The sequence below is a fragment of the Melospiza melodia genome, chromosome 18 (assembly GCF_035770615.1).
Source record: "Melospiza melodia melodia isolate bMelMel2 chromosome 18, bMelMel2.pri, whole genome shotgun sequence".
Taxonomy (NCBI): Eukaryota; Metazoa; Chordata; class Aves; order Passeriformes; family Passerellidae; genus Melospiza; species Melospiza melodia.
In genome coordinates, this window is record NC_086211.1 from 14,979,145 (window position 1) to 15,006,946 (window position 27,802).

General features: G+C 57.6%; 3 protein-coding genes across 4 annotated transcripts; 2 read left to right on the forward strand and 1 right to left on the reverse strand.

Moving 5' to 3' along the window:
- Positions 1-3,206: 3,206 nt before the first annotated feature.
- Positions 3,207-5,497, forward strand: IGFALS (insulin like growth factor binding protein acid labile subunit; the record flags this gene model as incomplete). The annotated part of the gene is made up of 1 exon (XM_063171465.1): positions 3,207-5,497. A coding segment is annotated over one exon (1,827 nt), but the record flags the coding sequence as incomplete, so codon positions are not given.
- A 787-nt stretch (positions 5,498-6,284) lies between these two features.
- Positions 6,285-10,647, reverse strand: NUBP2 (NUBP iron-sulfur cluster assembly factor 2, cytosolic). Its single transcript, XM_063171291.1, has 7 exons — positions 10,586-10,647; positions 9,186-9,304; positions 8,448-8,646; positions 8,071-8,225; positions 7,835-7,945; positions 7,501-7,570; positions 6,285-6,972 (listed from the first exon to the last, which is right to left on the reverse strand). Exons 1-7 carry the CDS (start codon positions 10,617-10,619, stop codon positions 6,830-6,832), a joined length of 831 nt encoding a protein of 276 aa, XP_063027361.1. The 5' UTR covers positions 10,620-10,647; the 3' UTR covers positions 6,285-6,829.
- A 3,115-nt stretch (positions 10,648-13,762) lies between these two features.
- SPSB3 (splA/ryanodine receptor domain and SOCS box containing 3) lies at positions 13,763-23,251 on the forward strand. Of its 2 annotated transcripts, none has more exons than XM_063171288.1 (6): positions 13,763-13,891; positions 17,132-17,312; positions 19,009-19,196; positions 20,973-21,075; positions 21,865-21,990; positions 22,221-23,251. In XM_063171288.1, exons 1-6 carry the CDS (start codon positions 13,778-13,780, stop codon positions 22,565-22,567), a joined length of 1,059 nt encoding a protein of 352 aa, XP_063027358.1. In that variant the 5' UTR covers positions 13,763-13,777; the 3' UTR covers positions 22,568-23,251. The 2 variants fall into 2 exon arrangements, with proteins under 2 accessions (XP_063027358.1, XP_063027359.1); XM_063171289.1 differs by having other exon boundaries at positions 17,135-17,312.
- The last annotated feature ends 4,551 nt before the right edge of the window (positions 23,252-27,802 follow it).

The following is a 27,802-nucleotide window of genomic DNA, read 5'->3' on the forward strand; positions in this document are numbered from 1 at the left end:
TTTGCTGCTTTCCCTAATACCATTACAGCCTTCTCCAAGGCAACCAGGGGAGGGGCTCAGACTTTGCTCCCGGCTGGGAGTTCATTGCTGGAGGGATCACACAGGGGTCCCCATGGCCAGGGACACGCTGGGAGGGGACAGGAGCCACAGCCAGGTCCCCGGGGTGTCCAGGGCACATGGGGGGCCCGGGGTGCAGCTGCAGGGTCCCAGCAGCTCCTGCCACATCTGGAGCCCAGGCTGCCAGGGGGGTTTGGGGGTGCAGACAGGCCTGGAGGAGCTGCCTCAAGGAGCTTGTCACAGACAACTTTTATGGAAAATCCTTTCCTTAGGATTTTTCCTCCTGAGAAGCTGGGAGGCCTCAGGAACAAAATGTAAACATTGATTATCTGCTGCTGTGGAATGCAACAGGTGCATCTGTGATTGGTCTCATGCAGTTGTTTCTAATTAATGGGCAATCACAGTGAGCTGGCTCAGACTCTCTGTCCAAGACAGAAGCTTTTGTTATCATTCTTTCCTATTCTATTCTTAGCCAGCCTTCTGATGAAACATTTTCTTCTATTCTTTTAGTATCATTTTAATGTAATGTATATCATAAAATAATAAATCAGCCTTCTGAAACATGGAGTCAGATCAACATCTCTTCTCCAATCTAAAAACCCCTGTGAACGCTGTCACAAGGAGCTCTAGAGGTGGAGATGGGTCCAGCTCCTCCGTGCAGCACTTTGGGGAGGGATTTCCTTATTTACCCTCCTTATTTTCCCTTTGCATCTCATTTGATATTTCCCTGGGGAGGGCTGCTGCAGGCAGGGATGAACCTGCTCCCAGCTGCAGGCAGGGCTTGTTTAAACTTCCCAACGAGGTTTTGTGGGTTTTGGCTGGCTGACCTGTGCTGGTTCAGCTCTTTTTAGCTTCCAGATTGATTACACCTTGTGTCAATATGTGCTCAGTGCCTATTAGTGGGTGCATGTATCCCTATGCCTCATTTCTCCCTCCTGATCTATAAATTCCCAGAAGACAGGATTAAAATAGAGGGGGAGGAGGATTCCACTCGGGGCCAAAAGGGAAGAGGGGAAGCAGAGCCTGTGGGAAAGTTGGGTGGCAAGGCTGGGGCCTGGATGTGTCTCTCCAACCCCTTTCCATGGGCACGGCAGGGCCTGGTGAGGGGCTGGGGAATGCCAGGCTCCCAGGGGAAGGGGCAAGGTGGGGTGCCCATGGGGAGGGAATGGTGGGGAGAGAATCCCTGCTCCTCCCAAAGCAGCCTGGGGGAACCAGAGCAGAGAAAAGCAACTGCAGGGCAGAGATTGCTGGTGCTGGATGTCAGCGGGGCCAGCCTGGTGCATCTCCAGGGAGAAGGGACAGGGGAAGGTTCAGCCACGGCTTTTCTATCTGGCCACAGGGCTCCTCTTGCTGGGGTTTTTCGTTTCTATTTCTTTCCTGGAAACTGGTAAAATATTCCACAGAGCCGTGTTGGAGCCTGGTGGGGAAATAAGGTGGGACACAGGATGAGGTCAGTGCCTCCCCGGGGTGTTTTGATGAGCTGCCAGGGCAGAGTGTGATCTGCCAGCCCTGGAGCATCACCCGCCCTCATCTCCCTGCCTGGGGGCTGCCAGGGGACCCCCAGAGCCACCACCCCACAGGGGGACCCTGCCTTGGCTCTCAGTTTCCCCTTGGGCACAGGGGCACTGGGCAGAGCAGGGTGGAGAGCTGCCAGCAGCATCCCCAGCCACGAGGGAAAATGGGAAAATGCCCAGGAGCGGCTGAGGGTTTTAGTGCCACACAAGGAAGAGTTTTTCCCCCTTTCCCATCACCATAAACCCTCAGGAGTTTCAGCCCATCCTGCACTAAGGCTGACCCCCAAACTTCAATCCCCGTGTCCTGTGGATGCTCCGAGCCCCAGCGTGTGGTTTTTGTGTCCTGATGGGAAGCGAGGAGCCACTGCCAGGGCTCATCCCAGGGCAGGGAGGGGTCACCGCTGCTGCTCAGGAGCTCGGGGCACGGTGCTGGGGCACTCTCTGAGGTTGCCCCATTCCTCCCTCCATGCTCAAAGCCCACACAAACCCCATCTGTGGCAGGTGCCCATCAGGTTCCCGGACACCTCGCTGCGTGCCCTTGTCCCCGGCTGCCCCCAGGCAGCCCCAGAGCCCGTGGCGGTGCCCGGGGCTCCAGCAGCAGTGGGGTTAAGCCCGGCCGGGCGGGAGCCTGGACAGGCGTCAAGGTGGTTGCTCCATCCATCCCTGCGCAGTGCGAGGGGCCGGAGAGCGGAGCGGGAGCGGGAGCCCTGCCCTGCCCTGCCCGCCGCCATGAGCGCAGGCAAAGGTGAGGCTGGAGCTGCCCCTCGGCCTGGGGGAGCGCAGGGACCGGGGGGGACACGCTGGGGCTCTGCCCGGGCTCCGGGCACCCTTGGCTCTGCTCCTCCTCCGCTGCTAATCAGACATTTTGGGGGGCCGGAGCTGCCTGGGGGGGCTGCAGGGGCTGCGGGGCAGAGCCCAAACGTCGATGGGAGCGCGGGGATGGGCAGGGACCGCGGTACCGGCACCGGGACCCTTCGGTACCCAGCGAGTCCAGGGGCACCGGGGAGGGACAGGGAGAGGGGTCCGGGGGCCTTTCCCGTGAAAGGGAGGAGCTGCCGCTGCAATATGGGGATGAATTCGGGGGGTCCCTGCACCCGAGGGGTCACAGCAGCACTGGGGGGTGATCTTAGACCGTTTCCCAGGGGATCCAGCTCTGGAAACCCCCGCAGCTGCAGGGCCGGGAGTGACCCCTTTATCCACCCCAGCCCCGGCGGTGCGGGCACCCACCAAGGGGTCGCACGGGGGGTCCCAAGGGGGTCCCAGGGTGTCTAAAGGGGGTCCCAGGGATGTCCCAAGGGGTGCCAAGGGGGTCTCAAGAGGGGTCCCAAGGAGGTCCCAGGGATGTCCTAAGGAGTCCCAAGGAGGTTCCAAGGAGGTCCCAGGGATGTCCCAAGGGGTCCCAAGGGGGTCCCACGGGGGTCCCAAGGAGGTTCCAAGGGTGTCTAAAGGGGGTCCCAGGGACGTCCCAAGGGGTTCCCAGGGATGTCCCAAGGGTTGCCAAGGGGGTCTCAAGAGGGGTCCCAAGGAGTCCCAAGGAGGTTCCAAGGGTGTCCCAAGGGGTGCCAAGGGGGTCTCAAGGGGGGTCCCAAAGTGTCCCCCAGAGCAGCCGCAGCCCTGCCCTGACGCTGTCCCCTCTCTCGGTCCCCAGCAGGCATCCCCCTCCTGCTCCCCCTGGCCCTGCTGCTGGCCGCGGCCTCGCAGCCCCCCGGCGGGGACCCCCCGAAGGACGGCGGGGACGGGGAGGCCCCGCGGTGCCCCAGCCCCTGCGCCTGCAGCCTGGACGATTACAGCGAGGAGCTGAACGTGTTCTGCAGCGGCCGCAACCTCAGCCGCCTGCCCGAGGACGTGCCCCACAACGCCAAAGCGCTGTGGCTGGACGGCAACAACTTCACGGTGCTGCCGGCCGCAGCCTTCAGGAATCTGTCAGCCCTGGATTTCCTGGACCTGCAGAGCAGCCAGCTGGGCTCCGTGGAGCAGCACGCCTTCCACGGGCTGCGCAGCCTCTACCACCTGCACCTGGAGCGCAACCGCCTCAGGCACCTGGCCCCACACACCTTCCTGCACACGCAGAACCTCGTGTCCCTCAGCCTCAACAACAACCACTTCAGCAAGGTGGAGGAAGGGCTCTTTGCTGGGCTCTCCAACCTCTGGTACCTCAACCTGGGCTGGAACTCGCTGGTGGTGCTGCCCGACAAGGTGTTCCACGACCTGCCCAACCTGAGGGAGCTGATCCTGGCTGGCAACAAGCTGCCCTACCTCCAGCACCAGCTCTTCTGCAGCCTCACCGAGCTGAAGGAGCTGGACCTGAGCGGGAACGCGCTCAAGGGCATCAAGATCAACATCTTTGTCAAGCTGCAGAAGCTGCAGAAGCTGTACCTGAACCACAACCAGATCAACGCCATCGCCCCCCGCGCCTTCATGGGCATGAAGTCGCTGCGGTGGCTGGACCTGTCCCACAACCGCCTGGTGCAGCTCTACGAGGACACCTTCCTGGGGCTGCTGAGCCTGCACGTGCTGCGCCTCTCCACCAACTCCATCGCCGGCCTGAGGCCCAGGACCTTCAAGGACCTGCAGTTCCTGGAGGAGCTGCAGCTGGGCCACAACCGGATCCGGGGCCTGGCCGAGAGGAGCTTCGAGGGGCTGGGCCAGCTGGAGGTGCTGAGCCTCAACAACAACCAGCTGCAGGACATCAGGGCCGGGGCTTTCCTGGGGCTGCACAACGTGGCTGTGATGCACTTGTCGGCCAACTGCATCAAGGTGCTGCCCGACTTTGTCTTCAAGGGGGTCACCAAGCTGCACAGCCTCCACCTGGAGCATAGCTGCGTGGGCAGGATCCGGGCCAACACCTTCTCGGGGCTCTCCAGCCTGCGGCGCCTCTTCCTGCAGCACAACAGCATCTCCCTGATCGAGGACCAGAGCTTCAGCGACCTGCACGAGCTCCTGGAGCTCGACCTGAAGCACAACAGGCTGAGCCACCTCTCGCCCCGGCTCTTCACGGGGCTGAGCAACCTGGAGTACCTCTTCCTCTCCTCCAACCAGCTCCTGGACATCTCCCAGGACACCTTCAGCCCTCTCCAGAGACTCTTCTGGCTCGACCTCTCCCACAACCAGCTGGAGACGCTGGACAACAGCGTCATCTCCCCCCTGGCCAACCTGCGGTACCTCAGCCTGAGGAACAACTCCCTGGAGACCTTCTCGGTGTCCTTTCTGTGCCCTCCCTTCTCCCTGGAGCAGCTGTGGCTGGGGGGCAACAACTGGCACTGCAACTGCTCGCTGAAGGGGCTGCGGGACTTCTCGCTGCAGCACCCGGCCGTGGTGCCGCGCTTCGTGCAGTCGGTGGCCGAGGGCGACGACAGCCACGTCCCCATCTACACCTACAACAACCTCACCTGCCTGCAGCCGCCGGGCCTGGCGGGGCTGGACCTGCGGGACACTGCCCAGGAGAGCTTTGCTCACTGCTGAGCTGGGCTGGCCCTCCCAGGGACCTCACCCCGGCCCCGTGCCACGCCAGCCACGGCACACGTTTGCCAACATCTCCGGCAGCTGCCGATGCTGGATGGGCACCAGCCCTCCTGGGCTTCAAACTGAGTATTTCAGTCCTTTCGTATTTAAATAGCAGCCCCCAGGGCAGAGCATGGTCGCTCCCAGCTCCCGGCAGGAGAATCTCTGGATGGGGGAATGCTGCACCCCCAGCGCTGCAGCCACAGCAAGGGGCAGCCCTGCCCAGGCCAGGACTTTTATGAGACAAAACAAAGCGTTTTCCTGCCACGGAGCAGGGAAAAAAAAGCCCCCCCGAGCTTAGGGAAGGGGCAGAGGACTTGCTGCAATGATTCCTTGCAGCAGCAGGTGTAGGCAGGGCACAGAAAGCCACTCGTTGCTCGCCTGATAAATGGCAGCAGACAAATAAACCTTTGGAGCTATTGCAACCCACCTTGTAAGTTATGTTTTTTCCAAAGCTCGTGCTGCCCACGGCCAGGATTTCTCCCCAGAGCCCCTCAGGTGAGGGATTCAGGCTCCCAGGGGGCTCCTGGGAGCCTTGGGGGGGGTGTTTGTTCCCAGGGAGGGAGCAAGAAATGCCCAGCTTCCCCACAGAAGCCAACAGCCCTGACAGATTGCAGCTACTGCCCAGCTCTCCAAATCCCAGATAAGTGTCCAAAGGTCAGACCAAATTTTCCTGGAAAATTGCATGAGGGGAAAGCTGCTGGAGTGTGGGTTCTTGTGCAGTGGGAGCAGGGCTGGGTGCTGCTCCTGCTCCTGCCTGCTGGAATCTCCTCAGTGGAAATCCAGGATTTCCCAAAACCTCAGTGAGGGGGAGTCCCAAAGGCAGAGAGGGAGGCAGGCAGGAGGGGCTCAGAGTCCAGGAGGGAGGGAGGGAGGTGAGATGCAAGGCCACCACCTTCACTGCTTCTCCTCAAGCCTGCAAGAGGAGGGCAGCTCCCATGGGAAGAGGTGCAGGGAACAGGACACTGGGAAGTGACAGAAGCAGGAACCAGCTGGGGACACAGAGGAGCCCCAGGCTGGAGAACAGCTCCATGAAGGGCTGCCAGGGCTGGCTCACAGCAAGACAGATCCTGATGCTGTTCTAGGGGAGATTTAGCTGAATTCCAGCAAGGAAACCAGGGAACAGCAGGAAGCACCTTGATGGATGTGAAAGGCCAAGACTCAGAGATACAGCAAGGCCCGAAGCCGTGGAAAAACAGAACTTTGCAGACCTGCATTTTAAGAAAAGGTTTTACTGCCTGGAACCTTGAAAAATATTCCTGAGTCACAGAAGCCCAGCAGGCCCGAGGGCTCCTTCCCAGCACGATGGGATGCAGCTCCCAGCCAGCTCCTGGAGGGGTTTGCTCAGCCCAGCCAGGCTGTGCTGTGCCCTCGTGGCCCATCAGGGACCAGGGAGCTGAGAATTCCGAGCTCAGGGCCTGACCTGGCTCCACAGAGAGCACCCAGCACAAGCCAGGCTGAGGCCAGCCCTGTGTGATCCATCAGGCAGGGGCAGCAGGAGAAGGCAGCAGCACATGGAGCCCTGATCCAGGTGGTCAGAGCCATGTGGGAATGCTCAGGGAAGAACAGCACTGGACTGCAGCTCCAGAGTGTCTCTGAGTCTGAGGGGATGTGGCTTCTTCCCTCTGGGACTGCCAGCAGCAGCAGGAATCTGTGCTCCCCCCCTCACACCCCAGTTTGAGTTGAACAGTTCCTGTTCAATGCCCTTCCTGCTGCTGGGGCTGCCAGTGTGGCACCAGTCCAGCTCCACGGCGTCCTCAGGAGCTCCTCTGCGATGTATCCAAGATCTGCTGGGCAATGTGAGTCAGGGCAGGGAAGGCAGAGCTCTTGGGAAACTCTTGGATGAAGTCTCTGCCTTCTTCCAAGCTCTGGCTGAGCTGGGGGTCCAGAGGGACACAGCCTGTGGGGCAGGGAGGGAGAGTGAGAGCTGGCTCCCTGCAGGGCCCAGGTCTGCAGGCAGGGATAAACACACACTGCCCACTCAGCTCCAGGGAAAATGGTGGGGAAGAGCCACCACTGCCCTCCCTGGGCTCTCCAGGAGATCATTCTCACCTCTGGCTCCAAGAGCCCACCCCACCCTGGTGCTTCATCAGAGGGGCTCTCCCACCTGATCCCAGCCCTGCCCAGGGAGAGGGCTCAGCCCTCAGCCCCCAGCAGGAAGGCTTCAGACATTCCAACACAGCTCTCATGGAGCTCCAGGCCTGTTTACACTGCCACCACAATGTCAGCAGTCAGAGCAGGCTGCTGGCACCACCACCTCTGGCCCAGCAGGGCCAGGGACCCACTGTGAGGAGTTTGGATGGCAGAGAAGCAAAGCACAAACCTCAGCTCAGCCCCCAGCCCAGCCCAGCTGCCCCTGGGATGCTCCTTCTCTGTGCTCAGCCCTCCCAGAGCACCCTGGGCAGAGCTGTGCTGCAGAAACACTCACCCAGGAAGGGCACCCCGGCGTGCTTGGCCAGCTCCTCGCCTCCCCCTTTGGAGAAGATGTTTGTGCATTCCTGAGGGAGGAAGAGGAGTGAGTCAGGAAGGCCAGAGCCCTGTGGGACAGGGCAGGAGCTGCCAGCCCTGAGCAGGGCCAGCTCCCCTCCACCCTGCAGCCCCAGGCACTCCCTGTGCCCTGCCCTGCCCTCTCCTCAGCACAGCAGAGCCCAGAGCTGGCTCACAGCATCGCCCTGGTGCCATTTCCCAATTCCCCAGCCCAGCAGCCCAAGGAAGGGCCCAGAGCAGCCCCAAGGCTGCACGGGAAGGTCAGCAGAGCTCACAGAGCAGTGGGGGCACACGAAGCCGCTCATGTTCTCCACGATGCCGAGGATGTGCAGCCCTGCCTTCCTGCAGAACGTCAGCTCGCGCCTCACGTCCCCCACGGACACAGCCTGGGGGAACAGCAGCACCTGGGGATCCCTCTGGGCACCCTGTGCCTCCAGAGCATCCACAGCCAGCCCTGTGCACACCTGGGGTGCATGTCCCCCCTGCCAGGAATTCCAGCCCCATATCCCACCTGAGGGGTTGTGACCAGCACTGCCCCCAGCAGCTGGTGGGGCCTCAGGGCCTCCACGGTGGAGATGTGCTCATCAGATGTGCCTGGTGGTGTGTCCACAATGAGGAAATCCAGATCCCCCCAGGCCACATCGGTGACAAACTGCTTGATCAAAGCTGTGGAAATAAAAGGGACAGATAAAAAAAAAAACCCCAAACCACAACTGGGTTCAGCAGGTGGCTTGGCAGTCATGGGACAGGAGAGGGGACAAGGATGTCTGTCAGCATGCTGCACTGTCCCCATCTGAGTGACTTTAACCCGTTCCTTGGTTCCCCCAAGGAACACCCTCTGCAGGAGGGCTCACAGGGGGTTCCCCCAGCAGCAATTCCTGGTGTTACCGTTTTTCTTGGGTCCCCTCCAGACCACGGCGTCGTCGGGGCGCTCCAGCAGGAACCCGATGGACATGAGGGCGATGGCCTTGTCCTGGCCCACGAACACGGGCACCCAGCCACTGTCACACTGGTGCACAGCGCTGTCCTGCACCCTCAGCATGCGTGGGATGCTGGGGCCACACAGGTCCACGTCCAGGATGCCCACCTGGGGACAGGCACAGCCCTTCAGACAGGCTCAGAGCCCCTGGGCACCCTCCTTCCAAACAGCCACGTTTGGAACACACAAATGTTTTAAATTTCATATCCCTCCTGACCTCCTGCTCCCCAAGGAGCATCCCCTGGGTGTTTCCAAGTGCTTTATGCCAGAACCCAAGTGGCACAGGCTGCACAGAGCTTTTAAAAAGGTCCTCAGGGAATGCAGTCTGTCTCCTGCCCACACATTTCCTTTTGATCCCCATTTAAAGAGTCCTTGAGCTCACCCACTTCACTCCACAGAGGGAGCGAGGGTGACACCACAAAGCAGCCAAGTCATGTCCCAGTGCCAATTTCAACACTAAATATTGGGTGATTTAATAAAATAGACAAAAGAGAAATGAACTGCAGTACCTGAACTGGATCACACCATCACAGAGAATCCACACGCTGCCCACCAAGGACACCCACACGGAAAGGGCGGGCATAACCCAGCCCAGCTGAGGGCAGGAAGGGCCAAGGCAGAGCTCAGCACCCCAAGGGCTCACTCACCCTCTTGCCAGCGTGCCGCAGAGCCAGGGCCAGCTCGGTGGACAGGGTGCTCTTCCCAACGCCGCCCTTCCCCGACAGCACCAGCACGATGTGCCGCACCCCGGCCAGGTTGGCTCTGTCTGCAGGGGGACACAGAGCCACGGCATGTCCTCAGGGGCAGCATGGAATATCCTCAGAGGGGAGGAACCCCACAGAGCCATGGCATGTCCTCAGAGGGGAGGAACCCCACAGAGCCATGGAATGTCCTCAGAGGGGAGGAACCCCAGGGATCATCCAGCCCAGCCCCTGGCCCTGCACAGACACCCCAACAATCCCACCCTGAGATCATTGTCCAAGCACTCCTGGAGCTCTGGCAGCCTCGGGGCTGAGCCCATTCCCTGGGGAGCCAGGGCAGTGCCAGCACCCTCTGGGGGAAGAACTTTCCTGATGCCCACCCTGACCCTTCAGCCATTCCCTGTCCCAGAGATCGGAGCTGCCCCTCAGGAGGAGCTGCAGCCCCGCTGAGCTCTGCCCTCAGTGTAAGGCAGTGGGAAAGAAGAGGTGGACATGCCACAGGCTTTTTGTCATCAGAACAGGGACAAAGGGAACAATGGCAATAAACACCGTGAGTGGGGAGCAAAGGCTGGTCCGGATGACCTAAGTGGAAATTGGGCAGCAGAGCAATAAACACGGGGCTCGTGAGGCTGAGCCGGGCCATGGCCCGGGGCTGACGGTGAGCTCAGGGTGAGCTCAGGCCCTTGGCGTTTCCTCCCTCCGTGCCACACCAGTCGCTTCCTGCCGGCCCCTGCTCCTCTCCAGCCCTCCTCGCATTCCCCGCTGTGCTCTCAGCGCTCCCGGCTCTGCTTCGGCCTCAGCTCCCCGCAGCAGGAGCGCTCGGGATCGCAGTCCCCGGTGCCCGGCAGCACAGGGGAGGCCGGGCCGCTCCAGCCACAGCCGGCAAAGGCCCCGACACGGCGGGGCCCGGACTGAACGCGCCGGGGCTGGGCTGGCCCGGCAGCAGCGGCAGCGGCGGCATGGAGCCCGCACGGACCATGGCAGAGCTCATCAGCACCTCCGCCGACGGTAAAGCCACGGGCCCCGCACCGGGGAGGGGGAGAAGGGGCCCGGGGAGGGCAGCCGGGGCCCCGCAGCGAGGAGCGCCCGGGACACCGCGCCAGGCCCGCTTACACGGCGCTGTCTGCCGCGGGAGCCGGGCCCGGCCCAGCGCTCCCCTCACCAGAGTCGGGCCGAACACCGCGACACCGCCTCGGCCCGAGCACCTCGGAACTCCGCGGAGCCGGGTCCTGACCCCCGCTAGGCCGGGTCATTCCAGCTGGGACGCCCCCGAGAGGCGGGTAGGGCCCCCCAGGCCGAGCCCCCGGATCCTGGTTCCCCCCGGCCGCGGCCACCCCGCCGCTCACCCCCGGCCGTCTCCTCCATGTTGCCTCCCCGCATCACCCGCTTCCGTCTTCCTCCGGCACACGGCCCGCCCTTTCTGACTGACAGGTATTGTGCCCAATCGCAAGGGGCACTTTCACCGGACTACCCGCCCTCCAGAGCTTTACAGCCAATCTACTTCTCTTGCTCCCTTCGCATCAGCCAATAGGCTTAGTGCTTTCCCTTCGCGAGCGGCCGCCCAATGGCGCCGCTCTCTGGCGATTGGCACACTGGGCACCCAATAGAATCAGGCTCTCTCAGACCCCGCCCCCTTCGTCCTCCTCCGCGTGTGAGTGACAGAGCACTTAGCCAATAGAAATGGGGCACGGCGCGGCCGCAGCCAATGAGCGCTCGAGGGCGGTGCCGGGAGGGGATTGTTTATGTCCCGGGAGAGGAAAGTAGGTCAGAGCGCCGCGGGCCGGGCCGGGGCAGTGCTGGGCCGGACCGGGTCAGACCGGGCAGGTGGGCCGGGTGCTGGGGGGACGGGCCGGAGCCGCGAGCTGGGTCTGGGGTTTGGCTGAGGGCGGGCCGGGGCTGTGCGACCCAAGCGCCGTGGCCTGGCCTGGCTCGGCCCTGTCCGGCGGCCTCAGCTGGCGGCACAGCCGGGCTGCGCTGCCCGCCCTCGGTGGAGCCGCTGCTGCCGCGGCCCGGGAGCCGGGCCGGGCCGGGATCCCTGCCGTGGTCCCCCCGCGCCGCTCGGTCCCGGGGCTGTGCGGGTCACGCTGTGGCACCGCCTCCCTCCCGCAAAGGCCTCAGCGAGCCCAGGGCCCCGCAGGGGTGAGCGGCTCTTGGTGGCAGCCCCGCTGTGACAGCGGGAACGGGACCGGGACCGGCCCTGTGCTGGCACTGCTGAGACAGCTCTGGTCACTGAGGGGCTGGAGCACCAGGAGGGGCTGAGGGAGCTGGGAAGGGGCTCAGCCTGGAGCAAAGGAGGCTCAGGGGGGACCTTGTGGCTCTGCACAGCTCCTGACAGGAGGGGACAGCCGGGGGGGGGGTCGGGCTCTGCCCTCAGGGAACGGGGACAGGACAGGGGGAAATGGCCTCAGGCTGTGCCAGGGGAGGTTCCGATTGGATATTGGGGAAATTTCTTTATGGAAAGAGTGATCAGGCCCTGGCACAGCTGCCCAGGGCAGTGGTGGTGTCACCATCCCTGCAGGTATTCAGAAGCTGTGTGGATGTGGCACTTGGGGACGTGGTTCTGTGATAGCCTCGGCAGTGCTGGGGGAATGGTTGGACTCCTTGATCCAAGAGATCTTTTCCAGCCATAACAATTCCACGTCTGACTCTGCCATTGGTGCTGGGATCTCTGTGCTGGATCTGAGCCCCAGCCTTACTGAGGGCCTTCAGGAGCAGGGCAGCTCTGCTGGGCTGCTGTGGGTGCTCAGTGAAGCTGGAGAAGGGTTTCTGCTGCTGGAATTGTCCCTTCCACACCTGCCAGAGTCCTGGGTTGTTCTTGGGAGGGCAGGAAGGAAACTCTGCAGCTCCAGCTGCACAGAGAGCTGGGAGCAAGGCCTGAGGCTGCTGTGTGCCCAGAGCCCAGAGTCTGCAGCCCTTCTCTTGATGCCCTGTGCAGGCTGCCCCAGAACAGAGACTGGACACAGTTACAGAATAAAGCAGGGATTTGTTAGGAGGGCTCAATGGATGCACCTTGGGCAGCACAAGAGCCCAGCCAGGGCTGCACCCAAGGTGAACCAAAATGGTCACAAAATGCATGACCAGTCACAGGGTCTCTCACTTTGATCAGTTCTGCTCCATTTGCATATTGGAGTTAATTGTCCAATTCCAGCTTTAGCCCATGCAGTCCCATCCTCCTTGTTTTTCTCTCTTCAGTCTATATTGTTTGTGCTCTTGGGCTGAGATTGGGATCATTTGTCCTTGATCCCCAGCTAGAAAAGGAATTGTTTTGTCTCCTTACTCTGTGAAGAGAGCTCACCATCCCCTAATGTGAGGCTCAGAAGTGCACACTAAAGCAGCACAGAATCTGAAAACTGTAAAAGCTAAAACCTGAGCCATCACTTCCCTTCTGCCTGTTGTCCTTGAGGCAAGTTGGGACAGGTCTGGCACAACCCTGGTTTCCTTCCAGTGTGCTGGAAAGTGCTTTCTCTTCTTCTCCAAGCACTGAGAGCAAAGTCTTCCATCAGAGCTGCAGGTGGACACCCTCCCCTGGACACAGACAGGCTGCAGGGCCTGGGGCAGGGCAGGTGGGCAGCATTCCCTGGGGACAGCCAGGCTGCAGGGGCTGGGACAGGAGCCAGGGCAGCTGCTGCAGGGTCACTGGGTACAAGGAAGGCTGTGGCTTGAAGCAGACTGCTATAGGGGAAGGTGTCTCTGCCCATGGCAGGGGGTGGAACAAGATGAGCTTGGAGGTCCTTCCAACCCGAAGGACTCTGATTCTGACAGCCCTGAGGCTCCCCAGGCCAGGTGGGAGGTGGCTGCAGGACCCCATTCCTGCAGAGGGGCAGCTGCTGCCACCACAGCTGGATGTTGGCAGCGTTCCTGGGGCCAGCTGAGCACTGGCTCAGGGAGGAGCTGACCCTGGGTGGAGAAAGAGGTTGAAGTTTGCAGAGGCTCCTTTTGTGCAGAGAACTGTGACTGTGTTCTCAGGGGTTCTTGGGTTGGGGAAGAGAGGATCTGACTCCATGTTTCAGAAGGCTTGATTTATTATTTTATGATATATATTACATTAAAACGATACTAAAAGAATAGAAGAAAAGGTTTCATCAGAAGGTTGGTGTCGTGGGAAGAGAGAAAAGGCACAGCTGCCAGACACAACACACGATATTGGGATAAAGGCTGTCAACCCACGACAGTTGGCTAAGAATAGAATAGCAAAGAATGATAACAAAGGTTTGTGGCTAGGGCTCTGTGTCTGAGCCAGCTGACTGTGATTGGCCATTAATCACAAACATCCAACATGGGCCAATCACAGATGCACCTGTTGCATTCCACAGCAGCAGATAATCAATGTTTACATTTTGTCCCTGAGGCTTCTCAGCTTCTCAGGAGGAAAAACCCTAAGGAAAGGATTTTTCATCAAGTTGTCTGCGACACGGAACTTCCTTTGCTGATCTGGTGCTGGTTCCCCAGGGTGTTTGGTGGCCCGGGGAGGTGCCAGAGGTGTGGCAGCAGTGTGACCATGCCTGTGTTCCTCCCCAGCCTACCTGCGCGGGGGCAGCATGGCGCGGCGCCCGCGGAGCAGCCGGGCCTGGCGCTTCGTCCTGAGCGGGGTGCGGCGCGAGGCCGACGGCCGGGCCGGAGCACGGGGCTGGGGCTACGACTCTGACGGCCAGGTAGGATGGGCTGGGGGCTCTGGGTGCCATGGGGGGGGTGTCATCTCATTGCAGGGGGTCCATGCTGGTGTCTCCTTAGTGCAAAAGTTTCTTACCTTCTGTTGGGGAAGATGAAATAGGAAAGCCTTATAGATATGATTGCCTGGCAAAAGATTTTGAGAATATAGAAACTATAAGTGAGATTGAGGGACCTCAAAGCTTGCTTTTATTTCAGTTACTGAACAACTGGAAAACAATGGTGTGGCCAGCTGAAGGCAATCCCCTTTTGATGGAACAACACCCTCTGCTTGCAGGCAGGCCCAAGGGTCAGAGCAGACCCTGCCAGCTTGGCAGAAGGGGCCCAAAGAGGCGTTTATAGGGTTTAAAATGTAACACACTATGGTAATGTAATGATTCTTATAGGCTGTATGGAAATGCTGTAGGATTTGTATCTTGTACTAGATTGGTTAGTGAGAATCAGAATATTCAACACAGAAGAAGATTTATTGTATTGTAATGGGAACCTTGCTCTCTTACCCTCTTACTCTCTCACCCTCTCATCCTCTCTCCCCCTCTCTTCTCTCAGGCTGCTCTGAGCTGTGTTTGGCAGCTCCCAGCAGGGCCCTGCCCCCAGGCCCTCTGCAATAAACCCCAAGTTCCTGACTTGGCTGCAGAGATCTCTGTCTCCATCCTGACCATCCTGCCCCCCGATGCTCCTACACCTTCTTAGTGTTTTTCATGGGCAGCTCCTCTGAGCACTGACTATTTCTTCTTAAAGCAGCCAAGTGACCCCAGTTCCCTTCTCAGCCAGCCACCCCACTCTTTTATAGCATCTTCTTCTCATTGCTTACAGTGTGGCCTGTTAAAGTCAGGCTTGCTCCTAATGTTTGATAATTGGCCCAGGGGTAAGATCACTTTCTACACTATCTTTATTTTCTTATATTCTATCCCCCTACAACAGGGAGTGTTTTCCTGCCCCTGATACCCAGTCTGAACTGGCCAAAAGCAGGAAGGATTCAGTAATGGTGAAGGATTCAGTAATGGTCAATATTGATACTAAACTAAAAACTTTTTCAAGCATAGAATGGGTGTGTCATACATAAAATACATACAGTATTTTTATGTTGTTGTTAGGTTGGATGTGACATACACATGATCAGGGTCCAAGAAGAAAAAGTTTTTTATTTTGCATGTTCTCTAGCTTACATACTCTTACCAAAGCACGATCTAAAGTCATTAACTACATCACAATAACTTCTTATATTCATTGGTGCAAAGCAATTAGCATCAATATAATTGGCAAAAGTTTTACAGAAATGTATTAAGGCTCATATACACATCTACTTATGCATGTAGTCTAGTTACAAAAATTACAAAAATTTTCGTGTATCTTTTCTAATCTGTTTCTGTGCTAATGGCCTTGTCTTCTTTGGTATGGATACACCTGAAAATCATCAATCATTATTTCTTCTATTAACTCAGCTTTGCTTGCAGACCAGCTGTCAAGCCCCTCCATATTTTTATAAATTTTTTTGGAAGCAGAGCTTTAGATAAGTGTTTGAAGTGGATCAGTTCCCTGGTCAGGCTGGCTGTGCTCCCTCCTGGGCTGTGAGGGCCTTGGAGATGGTGGTGGAATTTGCAGGGCAGTGTCTTCAGACTGAAATGTCCTCACATTTCCTGCTCTGCAGTGTGAGCCTCACTTCTGAACCTGGTCCAGGTGTGCTGGAGATGGGAACACAGCAGGGAGAGCAAGAGTAAAACAGTGCAAGGAGTGACTGATTCACCTCTGCCATCCTTCCCTATTTCCCTGATCCTTCAGTGTGTGAGCTGAGTTCCCTGTGCTGTGATGGGACAGAAGGAGCTGCTCCAGGAGCTTCAGAGCCACACTGAAACCAGGAGGTTCTGCCAGAGCACAGTGTCCAAACCCAGGCACTGTGCTCCCTGAAAATGAGCAGTTTGCTGTCCCTGCAGCCAGGGGAAGGACAGGATTTCTAGGCAGCAGTACTTGGGAAAGTTAGAAGTTAGGAAAGGCAGAACCCTGCAGGCCAGAGCAGGCCTGGGTAGTATGTATGTAAGCCCAAGCAGTTTCAATTCCCTGTCTTACACAGCTGCAAGAACATGAGTTAAGAAGATTTTTGTCATTAAATGCTCCTGACCATGGTTAATAACAAGCAGGTACACGTGAGCAGCACATAAACCTGGAGTAGCTCTGCAACCAGTGGGAAGAGAATCCCTAAGGCAACACCATAACACAGGAGTGAAACTGGGCTGTGGCTCTCACTGTGTCCAGTCCAGGATCACTGTGGTCTCTTGGCACTGGGGAACAGTAAATCAGGGTTTTGTGTTCATGAAAGTAAACAAAAGCCCTTTAATCCTGCCCTGGGTTCCCTGTGGGCCTGTCTGCAGTGCTGGCCTGAGGAGCTGCAGCCATGCTGCTCACCTGGCTCCCTTTGTCATGCCCCTTCTCCTCCTGTGCCTCTGACAGCCTCTCCAGAGCAGTGCTCAGCTCTGCCATGGCTGGAACCTGCCTGGTGAAAGCCAAAGCTTTAGCACAGCATTTCCTTCAGAATGTGTGTGTTGTACACTTGGGCTGTCACCCTGCTGTGACAGCTCTGTGTCCCTGGCAGGCACACAGGCTGCACCTGCACTGCAGAGTGCTGACAGGTCCCTGAGGCTCAGCAGGCACTGTCCATGTCCCAGGGCAGGGTGATCCCATGGGCACAGCCTCTCCCTGTGTGACAGGAGCCTGGGGATGTCCCAGGGCAGGGTGATCCCATGGGCACAGCCTCTCCCTGTGTGACACAGCCTGGGGATGTCCCAGAGCAGGGTGATCCCATGGGCACAGCCTCTCCCTGTGTGACACAGCCTGGGGATGTCCCAGGGCAGGGTGATCCCGTGGGCACAGCCTCTCCCTGTGTGACAGGAGCCTGGGGATGTCCAGGGCAGGGTGATCCCATGGGCACAGCCTCTCCCTGTGTGACAGGAGCCTGGGGATGTCCCAGGGCAGGGTGATCCCATGGACACAGCCTCTCCCTGTGTGACACAGGCCTGGGGATGTCCCAGGGCAGGGTGATCCCGTGGGCACAGCCTCTCCCTGTGTGACAGGAGCCTGGGGATGTCCCAGGGCAGGGTGATCCCACGGGCACAGCCTCTCCCTGTGTGACAGGAGCCTGGGGATGTCCAGCAGAGCCCTCAGGGAGCTCTGCCAGCCCGGCTGCCATGGCCAGGGTACCCAGCAGTGACCATTGCTGTTCTCCCCAGCAGCACAGCGACTCAGATTCGGAGCCAGAGTTCTCCTCCCTGTCTCCCTCCATCCCGAGTGCCATCCCTGTGACTGGGGAGTCCTACTGCAACTGTGAGAACCAGAGTGAAGCTCCCTACTGCTCCAGCCTGCACGCCCTGCACCGTGTCCGTGACTGCCGCTGCGGAGAGGAGGATGAGTGTGAGTGTCAGGGGCTGGGGATGGGGGACAACGGGGCCTCTGCTGGGTTTTGGGGTGTCCCCAGTGGGTCTGGATAACACAGTCCTGTTCAGCACAGCCTGAGTTCCCAAGCAGCTCCCAGCTGCAGGCTACCTTAGCAAGCTGAGGTGATAGCAGCTCTTTTAGTGATTATCAGCTCGTTGTGTGATTTCAGCTCTTTGCTTGCTAGGTGCCTTAGGCAGAGGCAGGGATGTTGTGGTGCAGTGTAATAGCTTGTTTCAGCTATCCTAGTTCCTTCACCAGGTGTGCCATAACCTCTCCCTTCCCCTTCCTTGCCTGCTGCTAAGTGCTGTCCATCAATCTTGGCATTCCAGAAAGGGCTTTGTGTGATTGGCAAAGTTCAAAAGATGCCTCTCAGCCCTGGGGGGCATTGGCCATCCAGGTGTCATTTGTCCCCTGAGACTCCCCCCCTTACCTGGTTGGTGGGATCCCTACCCCTTCCCTCTCCCTGGGGGTAAAAGACACAGCAAGCACGGGCTCAGGGAGTTCTGTTGGAGCTGTTGCTGGATTCAGAGGCCTCTGGGCCAGGAATAAAGCTCTGGATGCAAACCCTCCATCAGAACCAACTCCTTTCCTTCACCTTGCCTTAAGCTTCTCAGCCAGAGGTAAACCTGAGCTCCTGCATGCCTGGACTTGTCCCAAGCACCCAGCTGCAGCATCCAGGCAGCCAAAGGTGTCTCTGAGGTGAAACCACCACAGCTGCCACCTTTGGTCAAGCAGCAAGGGCCAGACCAGCCCAGGCACGTTCCATCTGGTAATACAGGGAGAGAGAGGAGAAGGCTGTGTGAGGTTCCACAGCCATGTCTGTATTGGCTCTTCTGCCAAGGCTCTCAGGGACAGCTCTTCTGCTGAGCTGGCTAAAAGTAGCCCTTCATATGGGGTACAGGGGTTTTAGGAATTGTCCAATAGTGAGGGTCAAAGGAAAGTGACCTGTAGTCTTACAGGGAGATAAGCAAGGGTCTGGAGAGGGGAGAGGAGCTTCAAGGTCCAGTCATCATGACTAGGCATTTCCTATTTAGGCTGCTGAATGCCATGGTGGCATTGCAGGCCCTGGGCTGGCAACAGGGCGTCCCCTGCAGTGTCCTGCTGCTGTCCCAGCCTCCCTGTGTGCACACCCTGAGGCACAGAGGATTACCAGCCCCTGGCTGCTGTCGTGGTTCAGGCTCAGGGCTGATGCTGTCACGGCGTCAGCACTCACCCCTGGGACCTGCTTTCCTGGGATCTGGATTAGGCCCCAGTGACACAGAGCCCTGCTTAGGGCCCTCCTGATCCCTGCAGGGGCTGGCAGGGTGCCTGGCTCAGGGCACAGGGTGGGCTTGGGCTGGGGGAGAGCCTGTGGCAGGGCAGAGCCACCCCTCGATCCCATGAGGAGGGTGGGGAGAAGGGAGGCTCTGCTCAGTGTCACCCAGAATTTGGCCTGGTGAATGCTGACAGCTTTGGAGCACTGATCCATCCCTGGTGGGATGCTGCAGAGTAGTTCAGACCTCAAGCAGTTCTCTGATGTGCACAGCTTAAGATTTATCCTCTTAAAGAATAAGAGAAATAGAAACAAACCCACTAACAAGCCTTCAAAACAAATATCTTGCTGTGCTTTGGCTTGGGGCTCATTCCCTGAGTGTCTTTGCCCATCCTTGTCCCCTGTGTGCTTCCCCAACAGATTTTGACTGGGTGTGGGATGAGGTGAACAAGTCCACGGCCACGCTGCTGACGTGTGACAACCGCAAGGTGAACTTCCACATGGAGTACAGCTGTGGCACGGCCGCCATCCGCGGCAACAAGGAGCTGGCAGAGGGCCAGCACTTCTGGGAGATCAAGATGACCTCCCCAGTGTATGGCACTGACATGGTACGTGTGGGGCACCAGAAATGCCCAGGAGTTTGGACAGGGGCTGGCAGGATGAGGTTCCACCGTGGCAGTGAGGTTTGAGGCTGTGTGGAAGTGCACAAGTGCATGGGGAGCTGAGGAGATGCATCCCTGGGATCTGAGGGAGCTGAGCTGGTTGGTGGATGAAGTGGCTTAGCCACTATCTGTCATACTGGAGAAAATGTGGCAGTCTGGTGAAGTTCCCAGTGACTGGAAAAAAGGAAATATAACCCCCATTTTTAGAAAGGGAAATAAGGAACATCTGGGGAAGTGCAGGCTGAGCAGTCTCACCTCTGGGCCTGGCAAACATGGAGCAGATCCTTTGGAAGCTATGCAAAGAGTGGCTGTGATTGATGGCATCCATCATGGCTTCATTAAGGGATTCTGTGGCCTTCTGTGATGGGGTTGCAGTGTTGGTGAAGGAGGGAAGAGGAACTGATCTCATCTGCCTGAACTTGTGCAAAGCATTTGGTGCTGCCTTGCATGGCATCCTTGTCTCTAACCTGGAGAGACAGAGGGACCACTTGGTGGGTATGGAATTGTCTGGATGAGCACAGGCAAAGAGTTGGGAGTCAACAGAGACCAGTGAGTGACAACTGACATTGCTCAGGGGCTGGCACTGGGACCAGAATTGTTTCACATGTCTGCTGGGGACATGGACAGTGGGATCAGGGCACCCTTGGCCAGACTGGTGCTGACACCCACCTGTGTGGGGAGGTGACACCTGGAGGGGAGGAATGGGGCATCCAGAGGGACCTGGACAGCCTGGAGAGCTGGGGCCATGGGAATAAAATTGAACAAGGTCCAAGTGCTGGTGCTGCACCTGGGTCAGGGCAATCCCAAGCACCAATCCAGGCTGGGCAGGGATTGGAGTGAGAGCAGCCCCGGGAGAAGGACATGGAGGGATGGAGGACAAGAACTGGACGTGGCCTGGCCATGAGGACCCAGAACCCCCCTGGGCTGGGCTGAGCCCTGCTATGGGCAGCAGGAGGGGGGGATTCTGTCCCCTCAGGTGAGACCCCACCTGCAGAGCTGCCCCCAGATCTGGGGAACAACAGCAGCAGGACCTGGAGCTGCTGGAGAGAGTCCAGGGGAGCCCATGGAGACACCCCAAGGGCTGGAGCCCCTCTGGAGCCAGGCTGGCAGAGCTGGGGGTGCTCACCTGGAGAGGAGAAGCTCCAGGGACACCTCAGAGCCCCTGCCAGGGCCTGAAGGGGCTCCAGGAGAGCTGCAGAGGGACTGGGGACAAGGGATGGAGGGACAGGACACAGGGAATGGCTCCCAGTGCCAGAGGGCAGGGATGGATGGGATATTGGGAATTGGGAATTGTTCCCTGTGAGGGTGGGCAGGCCCTGGCACAGGGTGCCCAGAGCAGCTGTGGCTGCCCCTGGATCCCTGGCAGTGCCCAAGGCCAGGCTGGACATTGGGGCACCCTGGGACAGTGGGAGGTGTCCCTGCCATGGCAGGGGTGGGATGGGATGCACTTTACAGTCCCTTCAAACTGAAACCATTCTGTGACTCTATGAACAGGACAGGGACCTCCTGCAGCATTTTACCTTTGCCTCCTCACTTAGCAAAGGAAATCAGAGCTGGGAGCCTTCAGTTCCACCCTGAAACCTCTGCCTTGGCTTCACCAGCCCCTCTGGGTGTGTTGGGCTGAGCCAAGAAGAGGAGGGAAGAACTGGAGGTGGAATCTTGCTTGTGTCTTGTTTGAAAAGACACTGAGCTTGTGTTGTCCCTCCCTGCTTTGCCTGGCAGATGGTGGGGATTGGGACATCAGATGTGAACCTGGACAAGTACAGGCACACCTTCTGCAGCCTGCTGGGCAAGGATGAGGACAGCTGGGGCCTCTCCTACACAGGTAACACAGCCAGGGGGGCTGGGTGGGCAGCAGTGGCACAGGAGGTGCCACCAGGCAGTGAATCCCTTTGTTAGGGACACCAGAGCAGCTGCTGGCAGCTCGCAGCCCTTGGAGCATCTCTCCTGGCCCACTCTCACAGAGATGTTTTATGGAAAATCCTTTCCTTAGGATTTTTTCTCCTGAGAAGCTGAGAGGCCTCAGAAACAAAATGTAAACAATGGTTATCTGCTGCTGTGGAATGCAACAGGTACATTTGTGATTGGTCTCATGTGGTTGTTTCTGATTAATGGCCAATCACAGCCCAGCTGTCTGGACTGTCTCAGTCACAAGCCTTTGTTATCATTCCTTTTCTATTCTTAGCCAGCCTTCTGATGAAATCCTTTCTTCTTTTAGTATAGTTTTAATATAATATATATAATAAAATAATAAATCAGCCTTCTGAAACATGGAGTGAACATTCTCATCTCTTCCCTCATCCTAAGACCCCTGTGAACACCATCGCAGCCCACTTTCAGCAGAGCCCTTAGAGCTGGTGTGGGACCCTGCCAGGGCACCAGGGTACTACTGTCACATCAGCCCTTTGGGGTTCCAGTGCTGCTCCCTGTGCTCTAGAGTTGTAAAACCTCACTTTTGCCTTTCCACCAGCCCCTCTGAGATGGGAGGGCAGGGGTCAGAAATGCAGGGATATCTTTGGCACTGAGCGAGGCTGTAGCAGCAGCATGGCAGTTGAGATGAATTTCTGGAGAGGAGGTTTTCCACAGAATGCCTTTTTTTGGGGTGTATTTTCAGGACTGCTGCACCACAAGGGGGACAAAACAAACTTCTCCTCGAGGTTTGGCCAAGGCTCCATTATTGGGGTGCATTTGGACACGTGGCACGGGACACTCACCTTCTTCAAGAACCGCAAGTGCATAGGTGAGAGCAGGGATGGGGTGGGAGCACCTCGAGTCTGGCTGCAGCAGAAGAACACTGGGAAAGCAAGGTGTGAAGTGAGTGGGAGGAAGCTCACGTTTGTTGTTTAATAGATTGGGATTTTGGAAAGCTTTTCCCAACAGCTTTACAGTTAATGGGTTTGGGCTAGGTGGGAGGGGGGGAGATCCCTGTGTCTAAACTAACATGCCCTCCCTGGTGCTGTGCCCTGGCAGGGGTGGCAGCCACAAAGCTGCAGAACAAGAAGTTTTACCCCATGGTGTGCTCCACGGCGGCCAAGAGCAGCATGAAGGTGATCAGGTCCTGCGCCAGCCGCACGTCCCTGCAGTACCTGTGCTGCTTCCGCCTGCGCCAGCTCCTGCCCGACTACGTGGACACGCTGGAGGTGCTGCCCCTGCCCCCAGGACTCAAACAGGTGCTGCACAACAAACTGGGCTGGGTCTTGAGCATGAACTATAGCACATCGAAGCCTTCCTCCTCCTCATCCTCGGGGAGCGACTCGGACAGCTTGTGCGGCTCGGATGCGGAGGCCTGCCAAAGGAAGAGGTGCAGGAGGACATAAAGGCTCTGCACAGCACGTGGGTGGGCTTTGTTGGGTTGTCTGCAAGGGCCAGTCAAGCCTGATGCACCTCTTCCTTCTGGGGACATCCATTTCCACGTGTTGGCAAAGATTTCTCCAGTGCTGTGCAAATCTTTGGCCTTGACATCCATCACAGGCAGTTAGAAGAGCTGCTGGCTCCAAGAGATGCCAGCTCTGACACAAGAAATTTGTGGTGAAACATCTGAGCTTCATCTCCTGACTTGCTATGGAAGCCAGCACCTCTTCCCAAAGGATCTCTCTTCTCCCTGTTGGCACAGACAACGTTTAAGAAGTTGGACTTGATGATAACGATTGGACTCGATAATCTTCACAGCTCCCTTCCCACTCAGGATGGTCAGACAGTCTCCTGGCTGGAGTGTGCTGGATTCCAGTCAGATACAGACCTGACTCACTGAGACACAATCCCAGCCCATCCTCTCCTCTGTGTGTGTGTAGGTTTGGTGTCTGCCATGACCTTGTCCTGCTCTGGGGCACAATGGAGCAGCAGCTGCAGGGAAAGGGCCCCCACAGCCCCTGCCAGGAGCTGAGCTGTGGCTGCTGTTCCTCGAGCCCCTGGGGACTTTTAATTGCTTTGCATGTTGGTTTCTGCTGCTTCTCCTCTGTCCAAAACTGTGTTAAACTGTAATAATAAATGTTGAAGCTGTCTGTTGTTCTTCTTGGGGCCCTTGAAGGCAGGAGGCTGCAGGTGCTTGTCAAAAATAGCCTGGGCAGCAGCGTGGAGGGGAGGTTTGGGAGAGCTGGAGGAGGTGAAGGCAGCTGAGATGGCCCTGTCTCTGCCCTGTGCAGGGTTTTGTGCTCCCCACTGAAGCAGAAGCCTGGCTGGGTGCTGTTCAGTGGAGCCAGGCTGGTGCTGTGTACTGGATGAGAGGCTGCAGAGTTTATAGTGCCTGTCCTCTGGCAGGTCACACTGGGAGAAACACCCCAAACCCCCAGCCCAGAGCCTGGCAGTCAGAGCAGCCCCTCCAAGCCTCTGTGGTCCTGCTGAGGGGAAATGCTGGGTTGGGATCTGGATGAGTGCCTCAGTGTGCTGTGGCCTCATGCCACTGCCAGGGATGGGCTCTGTGCTCCCACAGGGCTGGTGCCAGCCCAGGCCAGTCCCTGCAGGGCCTGTGCTCTGCCCAGGGGCCCTTCCCCAGCCTCTGAGCTCCCCTCTGGTGGGCTGAGGGGTCAGGGCTGAGCTGGTGCTGTCAGCCTTGCAAAGGGCACTGGGAAGTGGAACAGGGCTGAGGTATGGATGGGAAATGGCTTTTACCCAGTTCTCTCTGTGGGTTTCCTCCCCTCATGTTCCAGCTGCTGCCCTTTCCTCTGCTCCCATCACAGACCCCCACAGGCTCAGGTAAAACTCCTTGCACCGTGTGCACTTCCCTGCTGAGCTCATTTCCAACCCTGAAACCAAGCTGGCTCTTGCTGCTCTGGGGCCAGGCTTTGAATGAGAATTTCACTGCAGCAGGTCAGGCTCTGTCCATGCCCTGGGCTGGTGCTGCAGCCAGAACAAGCTGCTTTGCTTTTACTCTTCCCCAGAACTGACTCAAGCAGCAGCAGCTGCAGGCAGAGCAGGGAGGGTCATGCTTTGGAGGGGCTCTCCTGCTCCTGCAGCACTGGTTGTAGGAACAACTCCAGGGTTTCTGTGCCACTATGGAAAGCCCCAGTGAACAATCCCAAACCTCAGCAGGCACCCTGACCCACCCCCATCCTGGCTGTGCCTATTTCTGGGTAATGATGGAGCTTTGGGAAAGGAGAATCCCATCCTAACCCACCATTTCCCATGGATTTTCCAGAGCACAATCAGCATTTTCTCTTGTTGGGAGTTCAGTGAACAAACTGCCCTGCCCTGAGCTGTGTTACCCCAAGGAAGTGGTTCCTCTCCTCTCAGCTGGGTTTCACAGTTGGCAGATGCTTTCCAAAGTGACTCAAACAGCACCCACATGTCCCTGGAAGCCACAACAGGACCTACAGAAACAGATCCCACAGAGAGCCAGAGCAGGACATGGAAGGTCAGGATAAACATTGAAGAAAATACATGGCCTGTCCAGCACCTCACCTGCAAGGACAGAGCTGCACCAGTCCCTGTTCCAGCATTCCTCAGCTCTCACAGGAGCCAGGCAGCTTTCCAGCCAGCAGGAGAAAAGAGGAAATGAGAGCCAAGAGGGTGAAGAAAGCATCTGTAATGAGACATTTATTGATGTGCAAGGCTCTGCTCTGAAGGAGAATCAGCTGCTTCCCCTGGCTGGGCTCCCAGCTGCAGCTCAGCCACAGCCAAGCCTGGCAGATAAAGGAGTGACCAACAGCAGCCACAGTCCCTCTGTGGGGAGCAGGACAGAGCCAGAACAGGGCTTAGAGATGTGCCTCAGCACAGTGGTCTTGGCCACTGATGTCTCATGTCACCCTCTGGGATGCTCAGAGGGTGTCACTTGTCACCTTCTGTGCTGCACAGTTAGCACAGATGCTCCAGAAGAACCCAATCTTCCCTGCAGGACTCAATCCCATTGTTACAGTGAGGATCCACGACTGAGACTTCATCCAAACACATCAGGATGGGGGAGATAAAGCTCAGAACAAACAAATCTCTATCACTTGGAGATACACCTTGCACACACTCAGTTGTGTGCTATCCCTCCAGAGAGGGCTGTAAGGCCACTTCATAACATCCTAGCATGGTTTGGGCTGGAAAGGACCTTAAAGTGCATCTTATCCCACCCCTGCCATGGCAGGGACACCTCCCACTGTCCCAGGCTGCTCCCAGCCCTGCCCAGCCTGGCCTTGGGCACTGCCAGGGATCCAGGGGCAGCCACAGCTGCTCTGGGCACCCTGTGCCAGGGCCTGCCCACCCTCACAGGGAACAATTCCCAATTCCCAATATCCCATCCATCCCTGCCCTCTGGCAGTGGGAAGAAACTCATCATCCAGAGAGGCTGTGCTGAGGCCAGAGACCAAGGCTCCAGGGCAAGGAAAAAGACAGGAGAGTATTTGACTGCATGAGATTATATAAAGAAAGGTTCTGTCAGAGTTCCTCATCCAGTAGGAGTTTTATATGATTAATGTTCACAAAAAACAAGCACATGCTGATAAAAATGCACCTTCATCCACTGGCTGAGCTGCTGTCAGAAGGGTCAGAGCATCCCAGCCTTATCCTGCTCCTGCCATTCTCTGTCAGGAACAGCAGAAAGCTCAGGGAGACCCTGGTGAGCTAAAACAGCTCCCTGAAGGATCAGAGAGGAAGGTGTGGGGTGTAGCATGAGGAGAGCTTGGTGTCCTGTGGAAAGGCCCCTCAGCTCTGCAGTGACACATTCTCTGCCTGAGGGGCTGCAGCAGCCACTGGGACATCAAACCATGGGGGACAGTGACTGCCCCAACAACCACTGAGCTGCCCTGGCTGGGTGGGCAGCCAAAGGAACGCCCTGGGGAACGTCCAAGGTGATGTGAGCAGGGAGAGGCCTGGGAAAACCAACAGGAGGGTGAACAAATACCACTGGAACAAGGCTCTGGTGTAATCACACACCCAGAGACAGGGCTTGCTTCCCTGGAGAGCTGGTGGCACATTCAGAGCTTGTTTGCTCTATCAGCACAGAGCTTTTGGTGAAGATTCCCTTGACAGCCCTCCCTGCCCCAGCCCTCCAAGCTTTAACAGGCCACAGAGGGCTTTGGGGGCTCACCTGGAGCAGGGAGGGGTTGTTTCTACTGCAGCTGCTGCTGCTGCTGACTGTTCTACTGCTGGAATTGTCCCTTCCACACCTGCCAGAGTCCTGGGTTGTTCTTGGGAGGGCAGGAAGGAAACTCTGCAGCTCCAGCTGCACAGAGAGCTGGGAGCAAGGCCTGAGGCTGCTGTGTGCCCAGAGCCCAGAGTCTGCAGCCCTTCTCTTGATGCCCTGTGCAGGCTGCCCCAGAACAGAGACTGGACACAGTTACAGAATAAAGCAGGGATTTGTTAGGAGGCCTCAATGGATCCACCTTGGGCAGCACAAGAGCCCAGCCAGAGCTGCACCCAAGGTGAACCAAAATGGTCACAAAATGCACGACCAGTCACGGGGTCTCTCACTTTGATCAGTTCTGCTCCATTTGCATATTGGAGTTAATTGTCCAATTCCAGCTTTAGCCCATGCAGTCCCATCCTCCTTGTTTTTCTCTCTTCAGTCCATGTTGTTTCTGCTCTTGGGCCTGAGATTTGGATCATTTGTCCTTGGTCCCCAGCTAGAGAAGGAATTGTTTTGTCTCCCTGCTCTGTGCAGAGAGCTCACCATCCCCTAATGTGAAGCTCAGACCCACACACTAAAGCAGCACAGAATCTGAAAACTATAAAAGCTAAAACCTGAAGCATCACTCTGGCATTAAGCTCTGGGCTTCTTCTAAAGCCTCTTTCTGCCAAGGGCTAATATTTTTTCCCCACTCAATCTTCTTTCCTTTCCTGGACATCTCCAGAGCACGGGGGTGAAAAGTTTTTCCTGAGGTCATCTTCCCTCCTTCCCTGGTGCTGAGTCACCACTGCATTCACCACCAGGACATATTTTCATCTGCAGAGACTCAAAAGCATCTTGAGACACACAAATAACCTGGGTGCCACTGACAGCTTCAAGGACAGGCTGGCAGGCACAGACAAACAACCCTGTAACTTTCACTGAGGTTTCCCAAGGCTCTGAGCTTGGGATGTGAGGGAATTATTCACTTGTCTGGGTGTTTTGTTGTTGCCCTTGTCAGAGAGGTGCTGGCCAAATTCCTACTACACACAGCCCTGTGTTACCCCGTGGCTGCAGCAGGCAGAGAAGTGGGAGGTGAGATGTGTAACACATGGAGCAAGGCTCAGGAGAGCCAGGACAGCCAGCCCAAGGTTCTGGCCCTCCTGGTGGTGTCACCTGGTGCAGTGCTGGTGTCACTGTCCCTGGGAATGGCCAAAAAGCCCTGGATGTGCTACTGGCTGATATGGCTGAGCAGGCTGTGGTGTTTGGTCAAAGGCTGGACTTGATCTTGGAGATCTTTTCCAACCTTAAAAAGCACACATGGTTAGACACGTCCCAGGGAGAGATGAGCCCGGGCTGGCCCAGCTGGGCAGAGAGCTGGGATGGCAGAGGAGGGAGCAGGGATGGCAGGGGAGGGGTGGGATGGCAGAGGAGGGAGCAGGGATGGCAGGGGAGGGAGCTGGGATGGCAAAGGAAGGAGCAGGGATGGCAGGGGATGGAGGACAGGGAGCAGGGATGGCAGGGG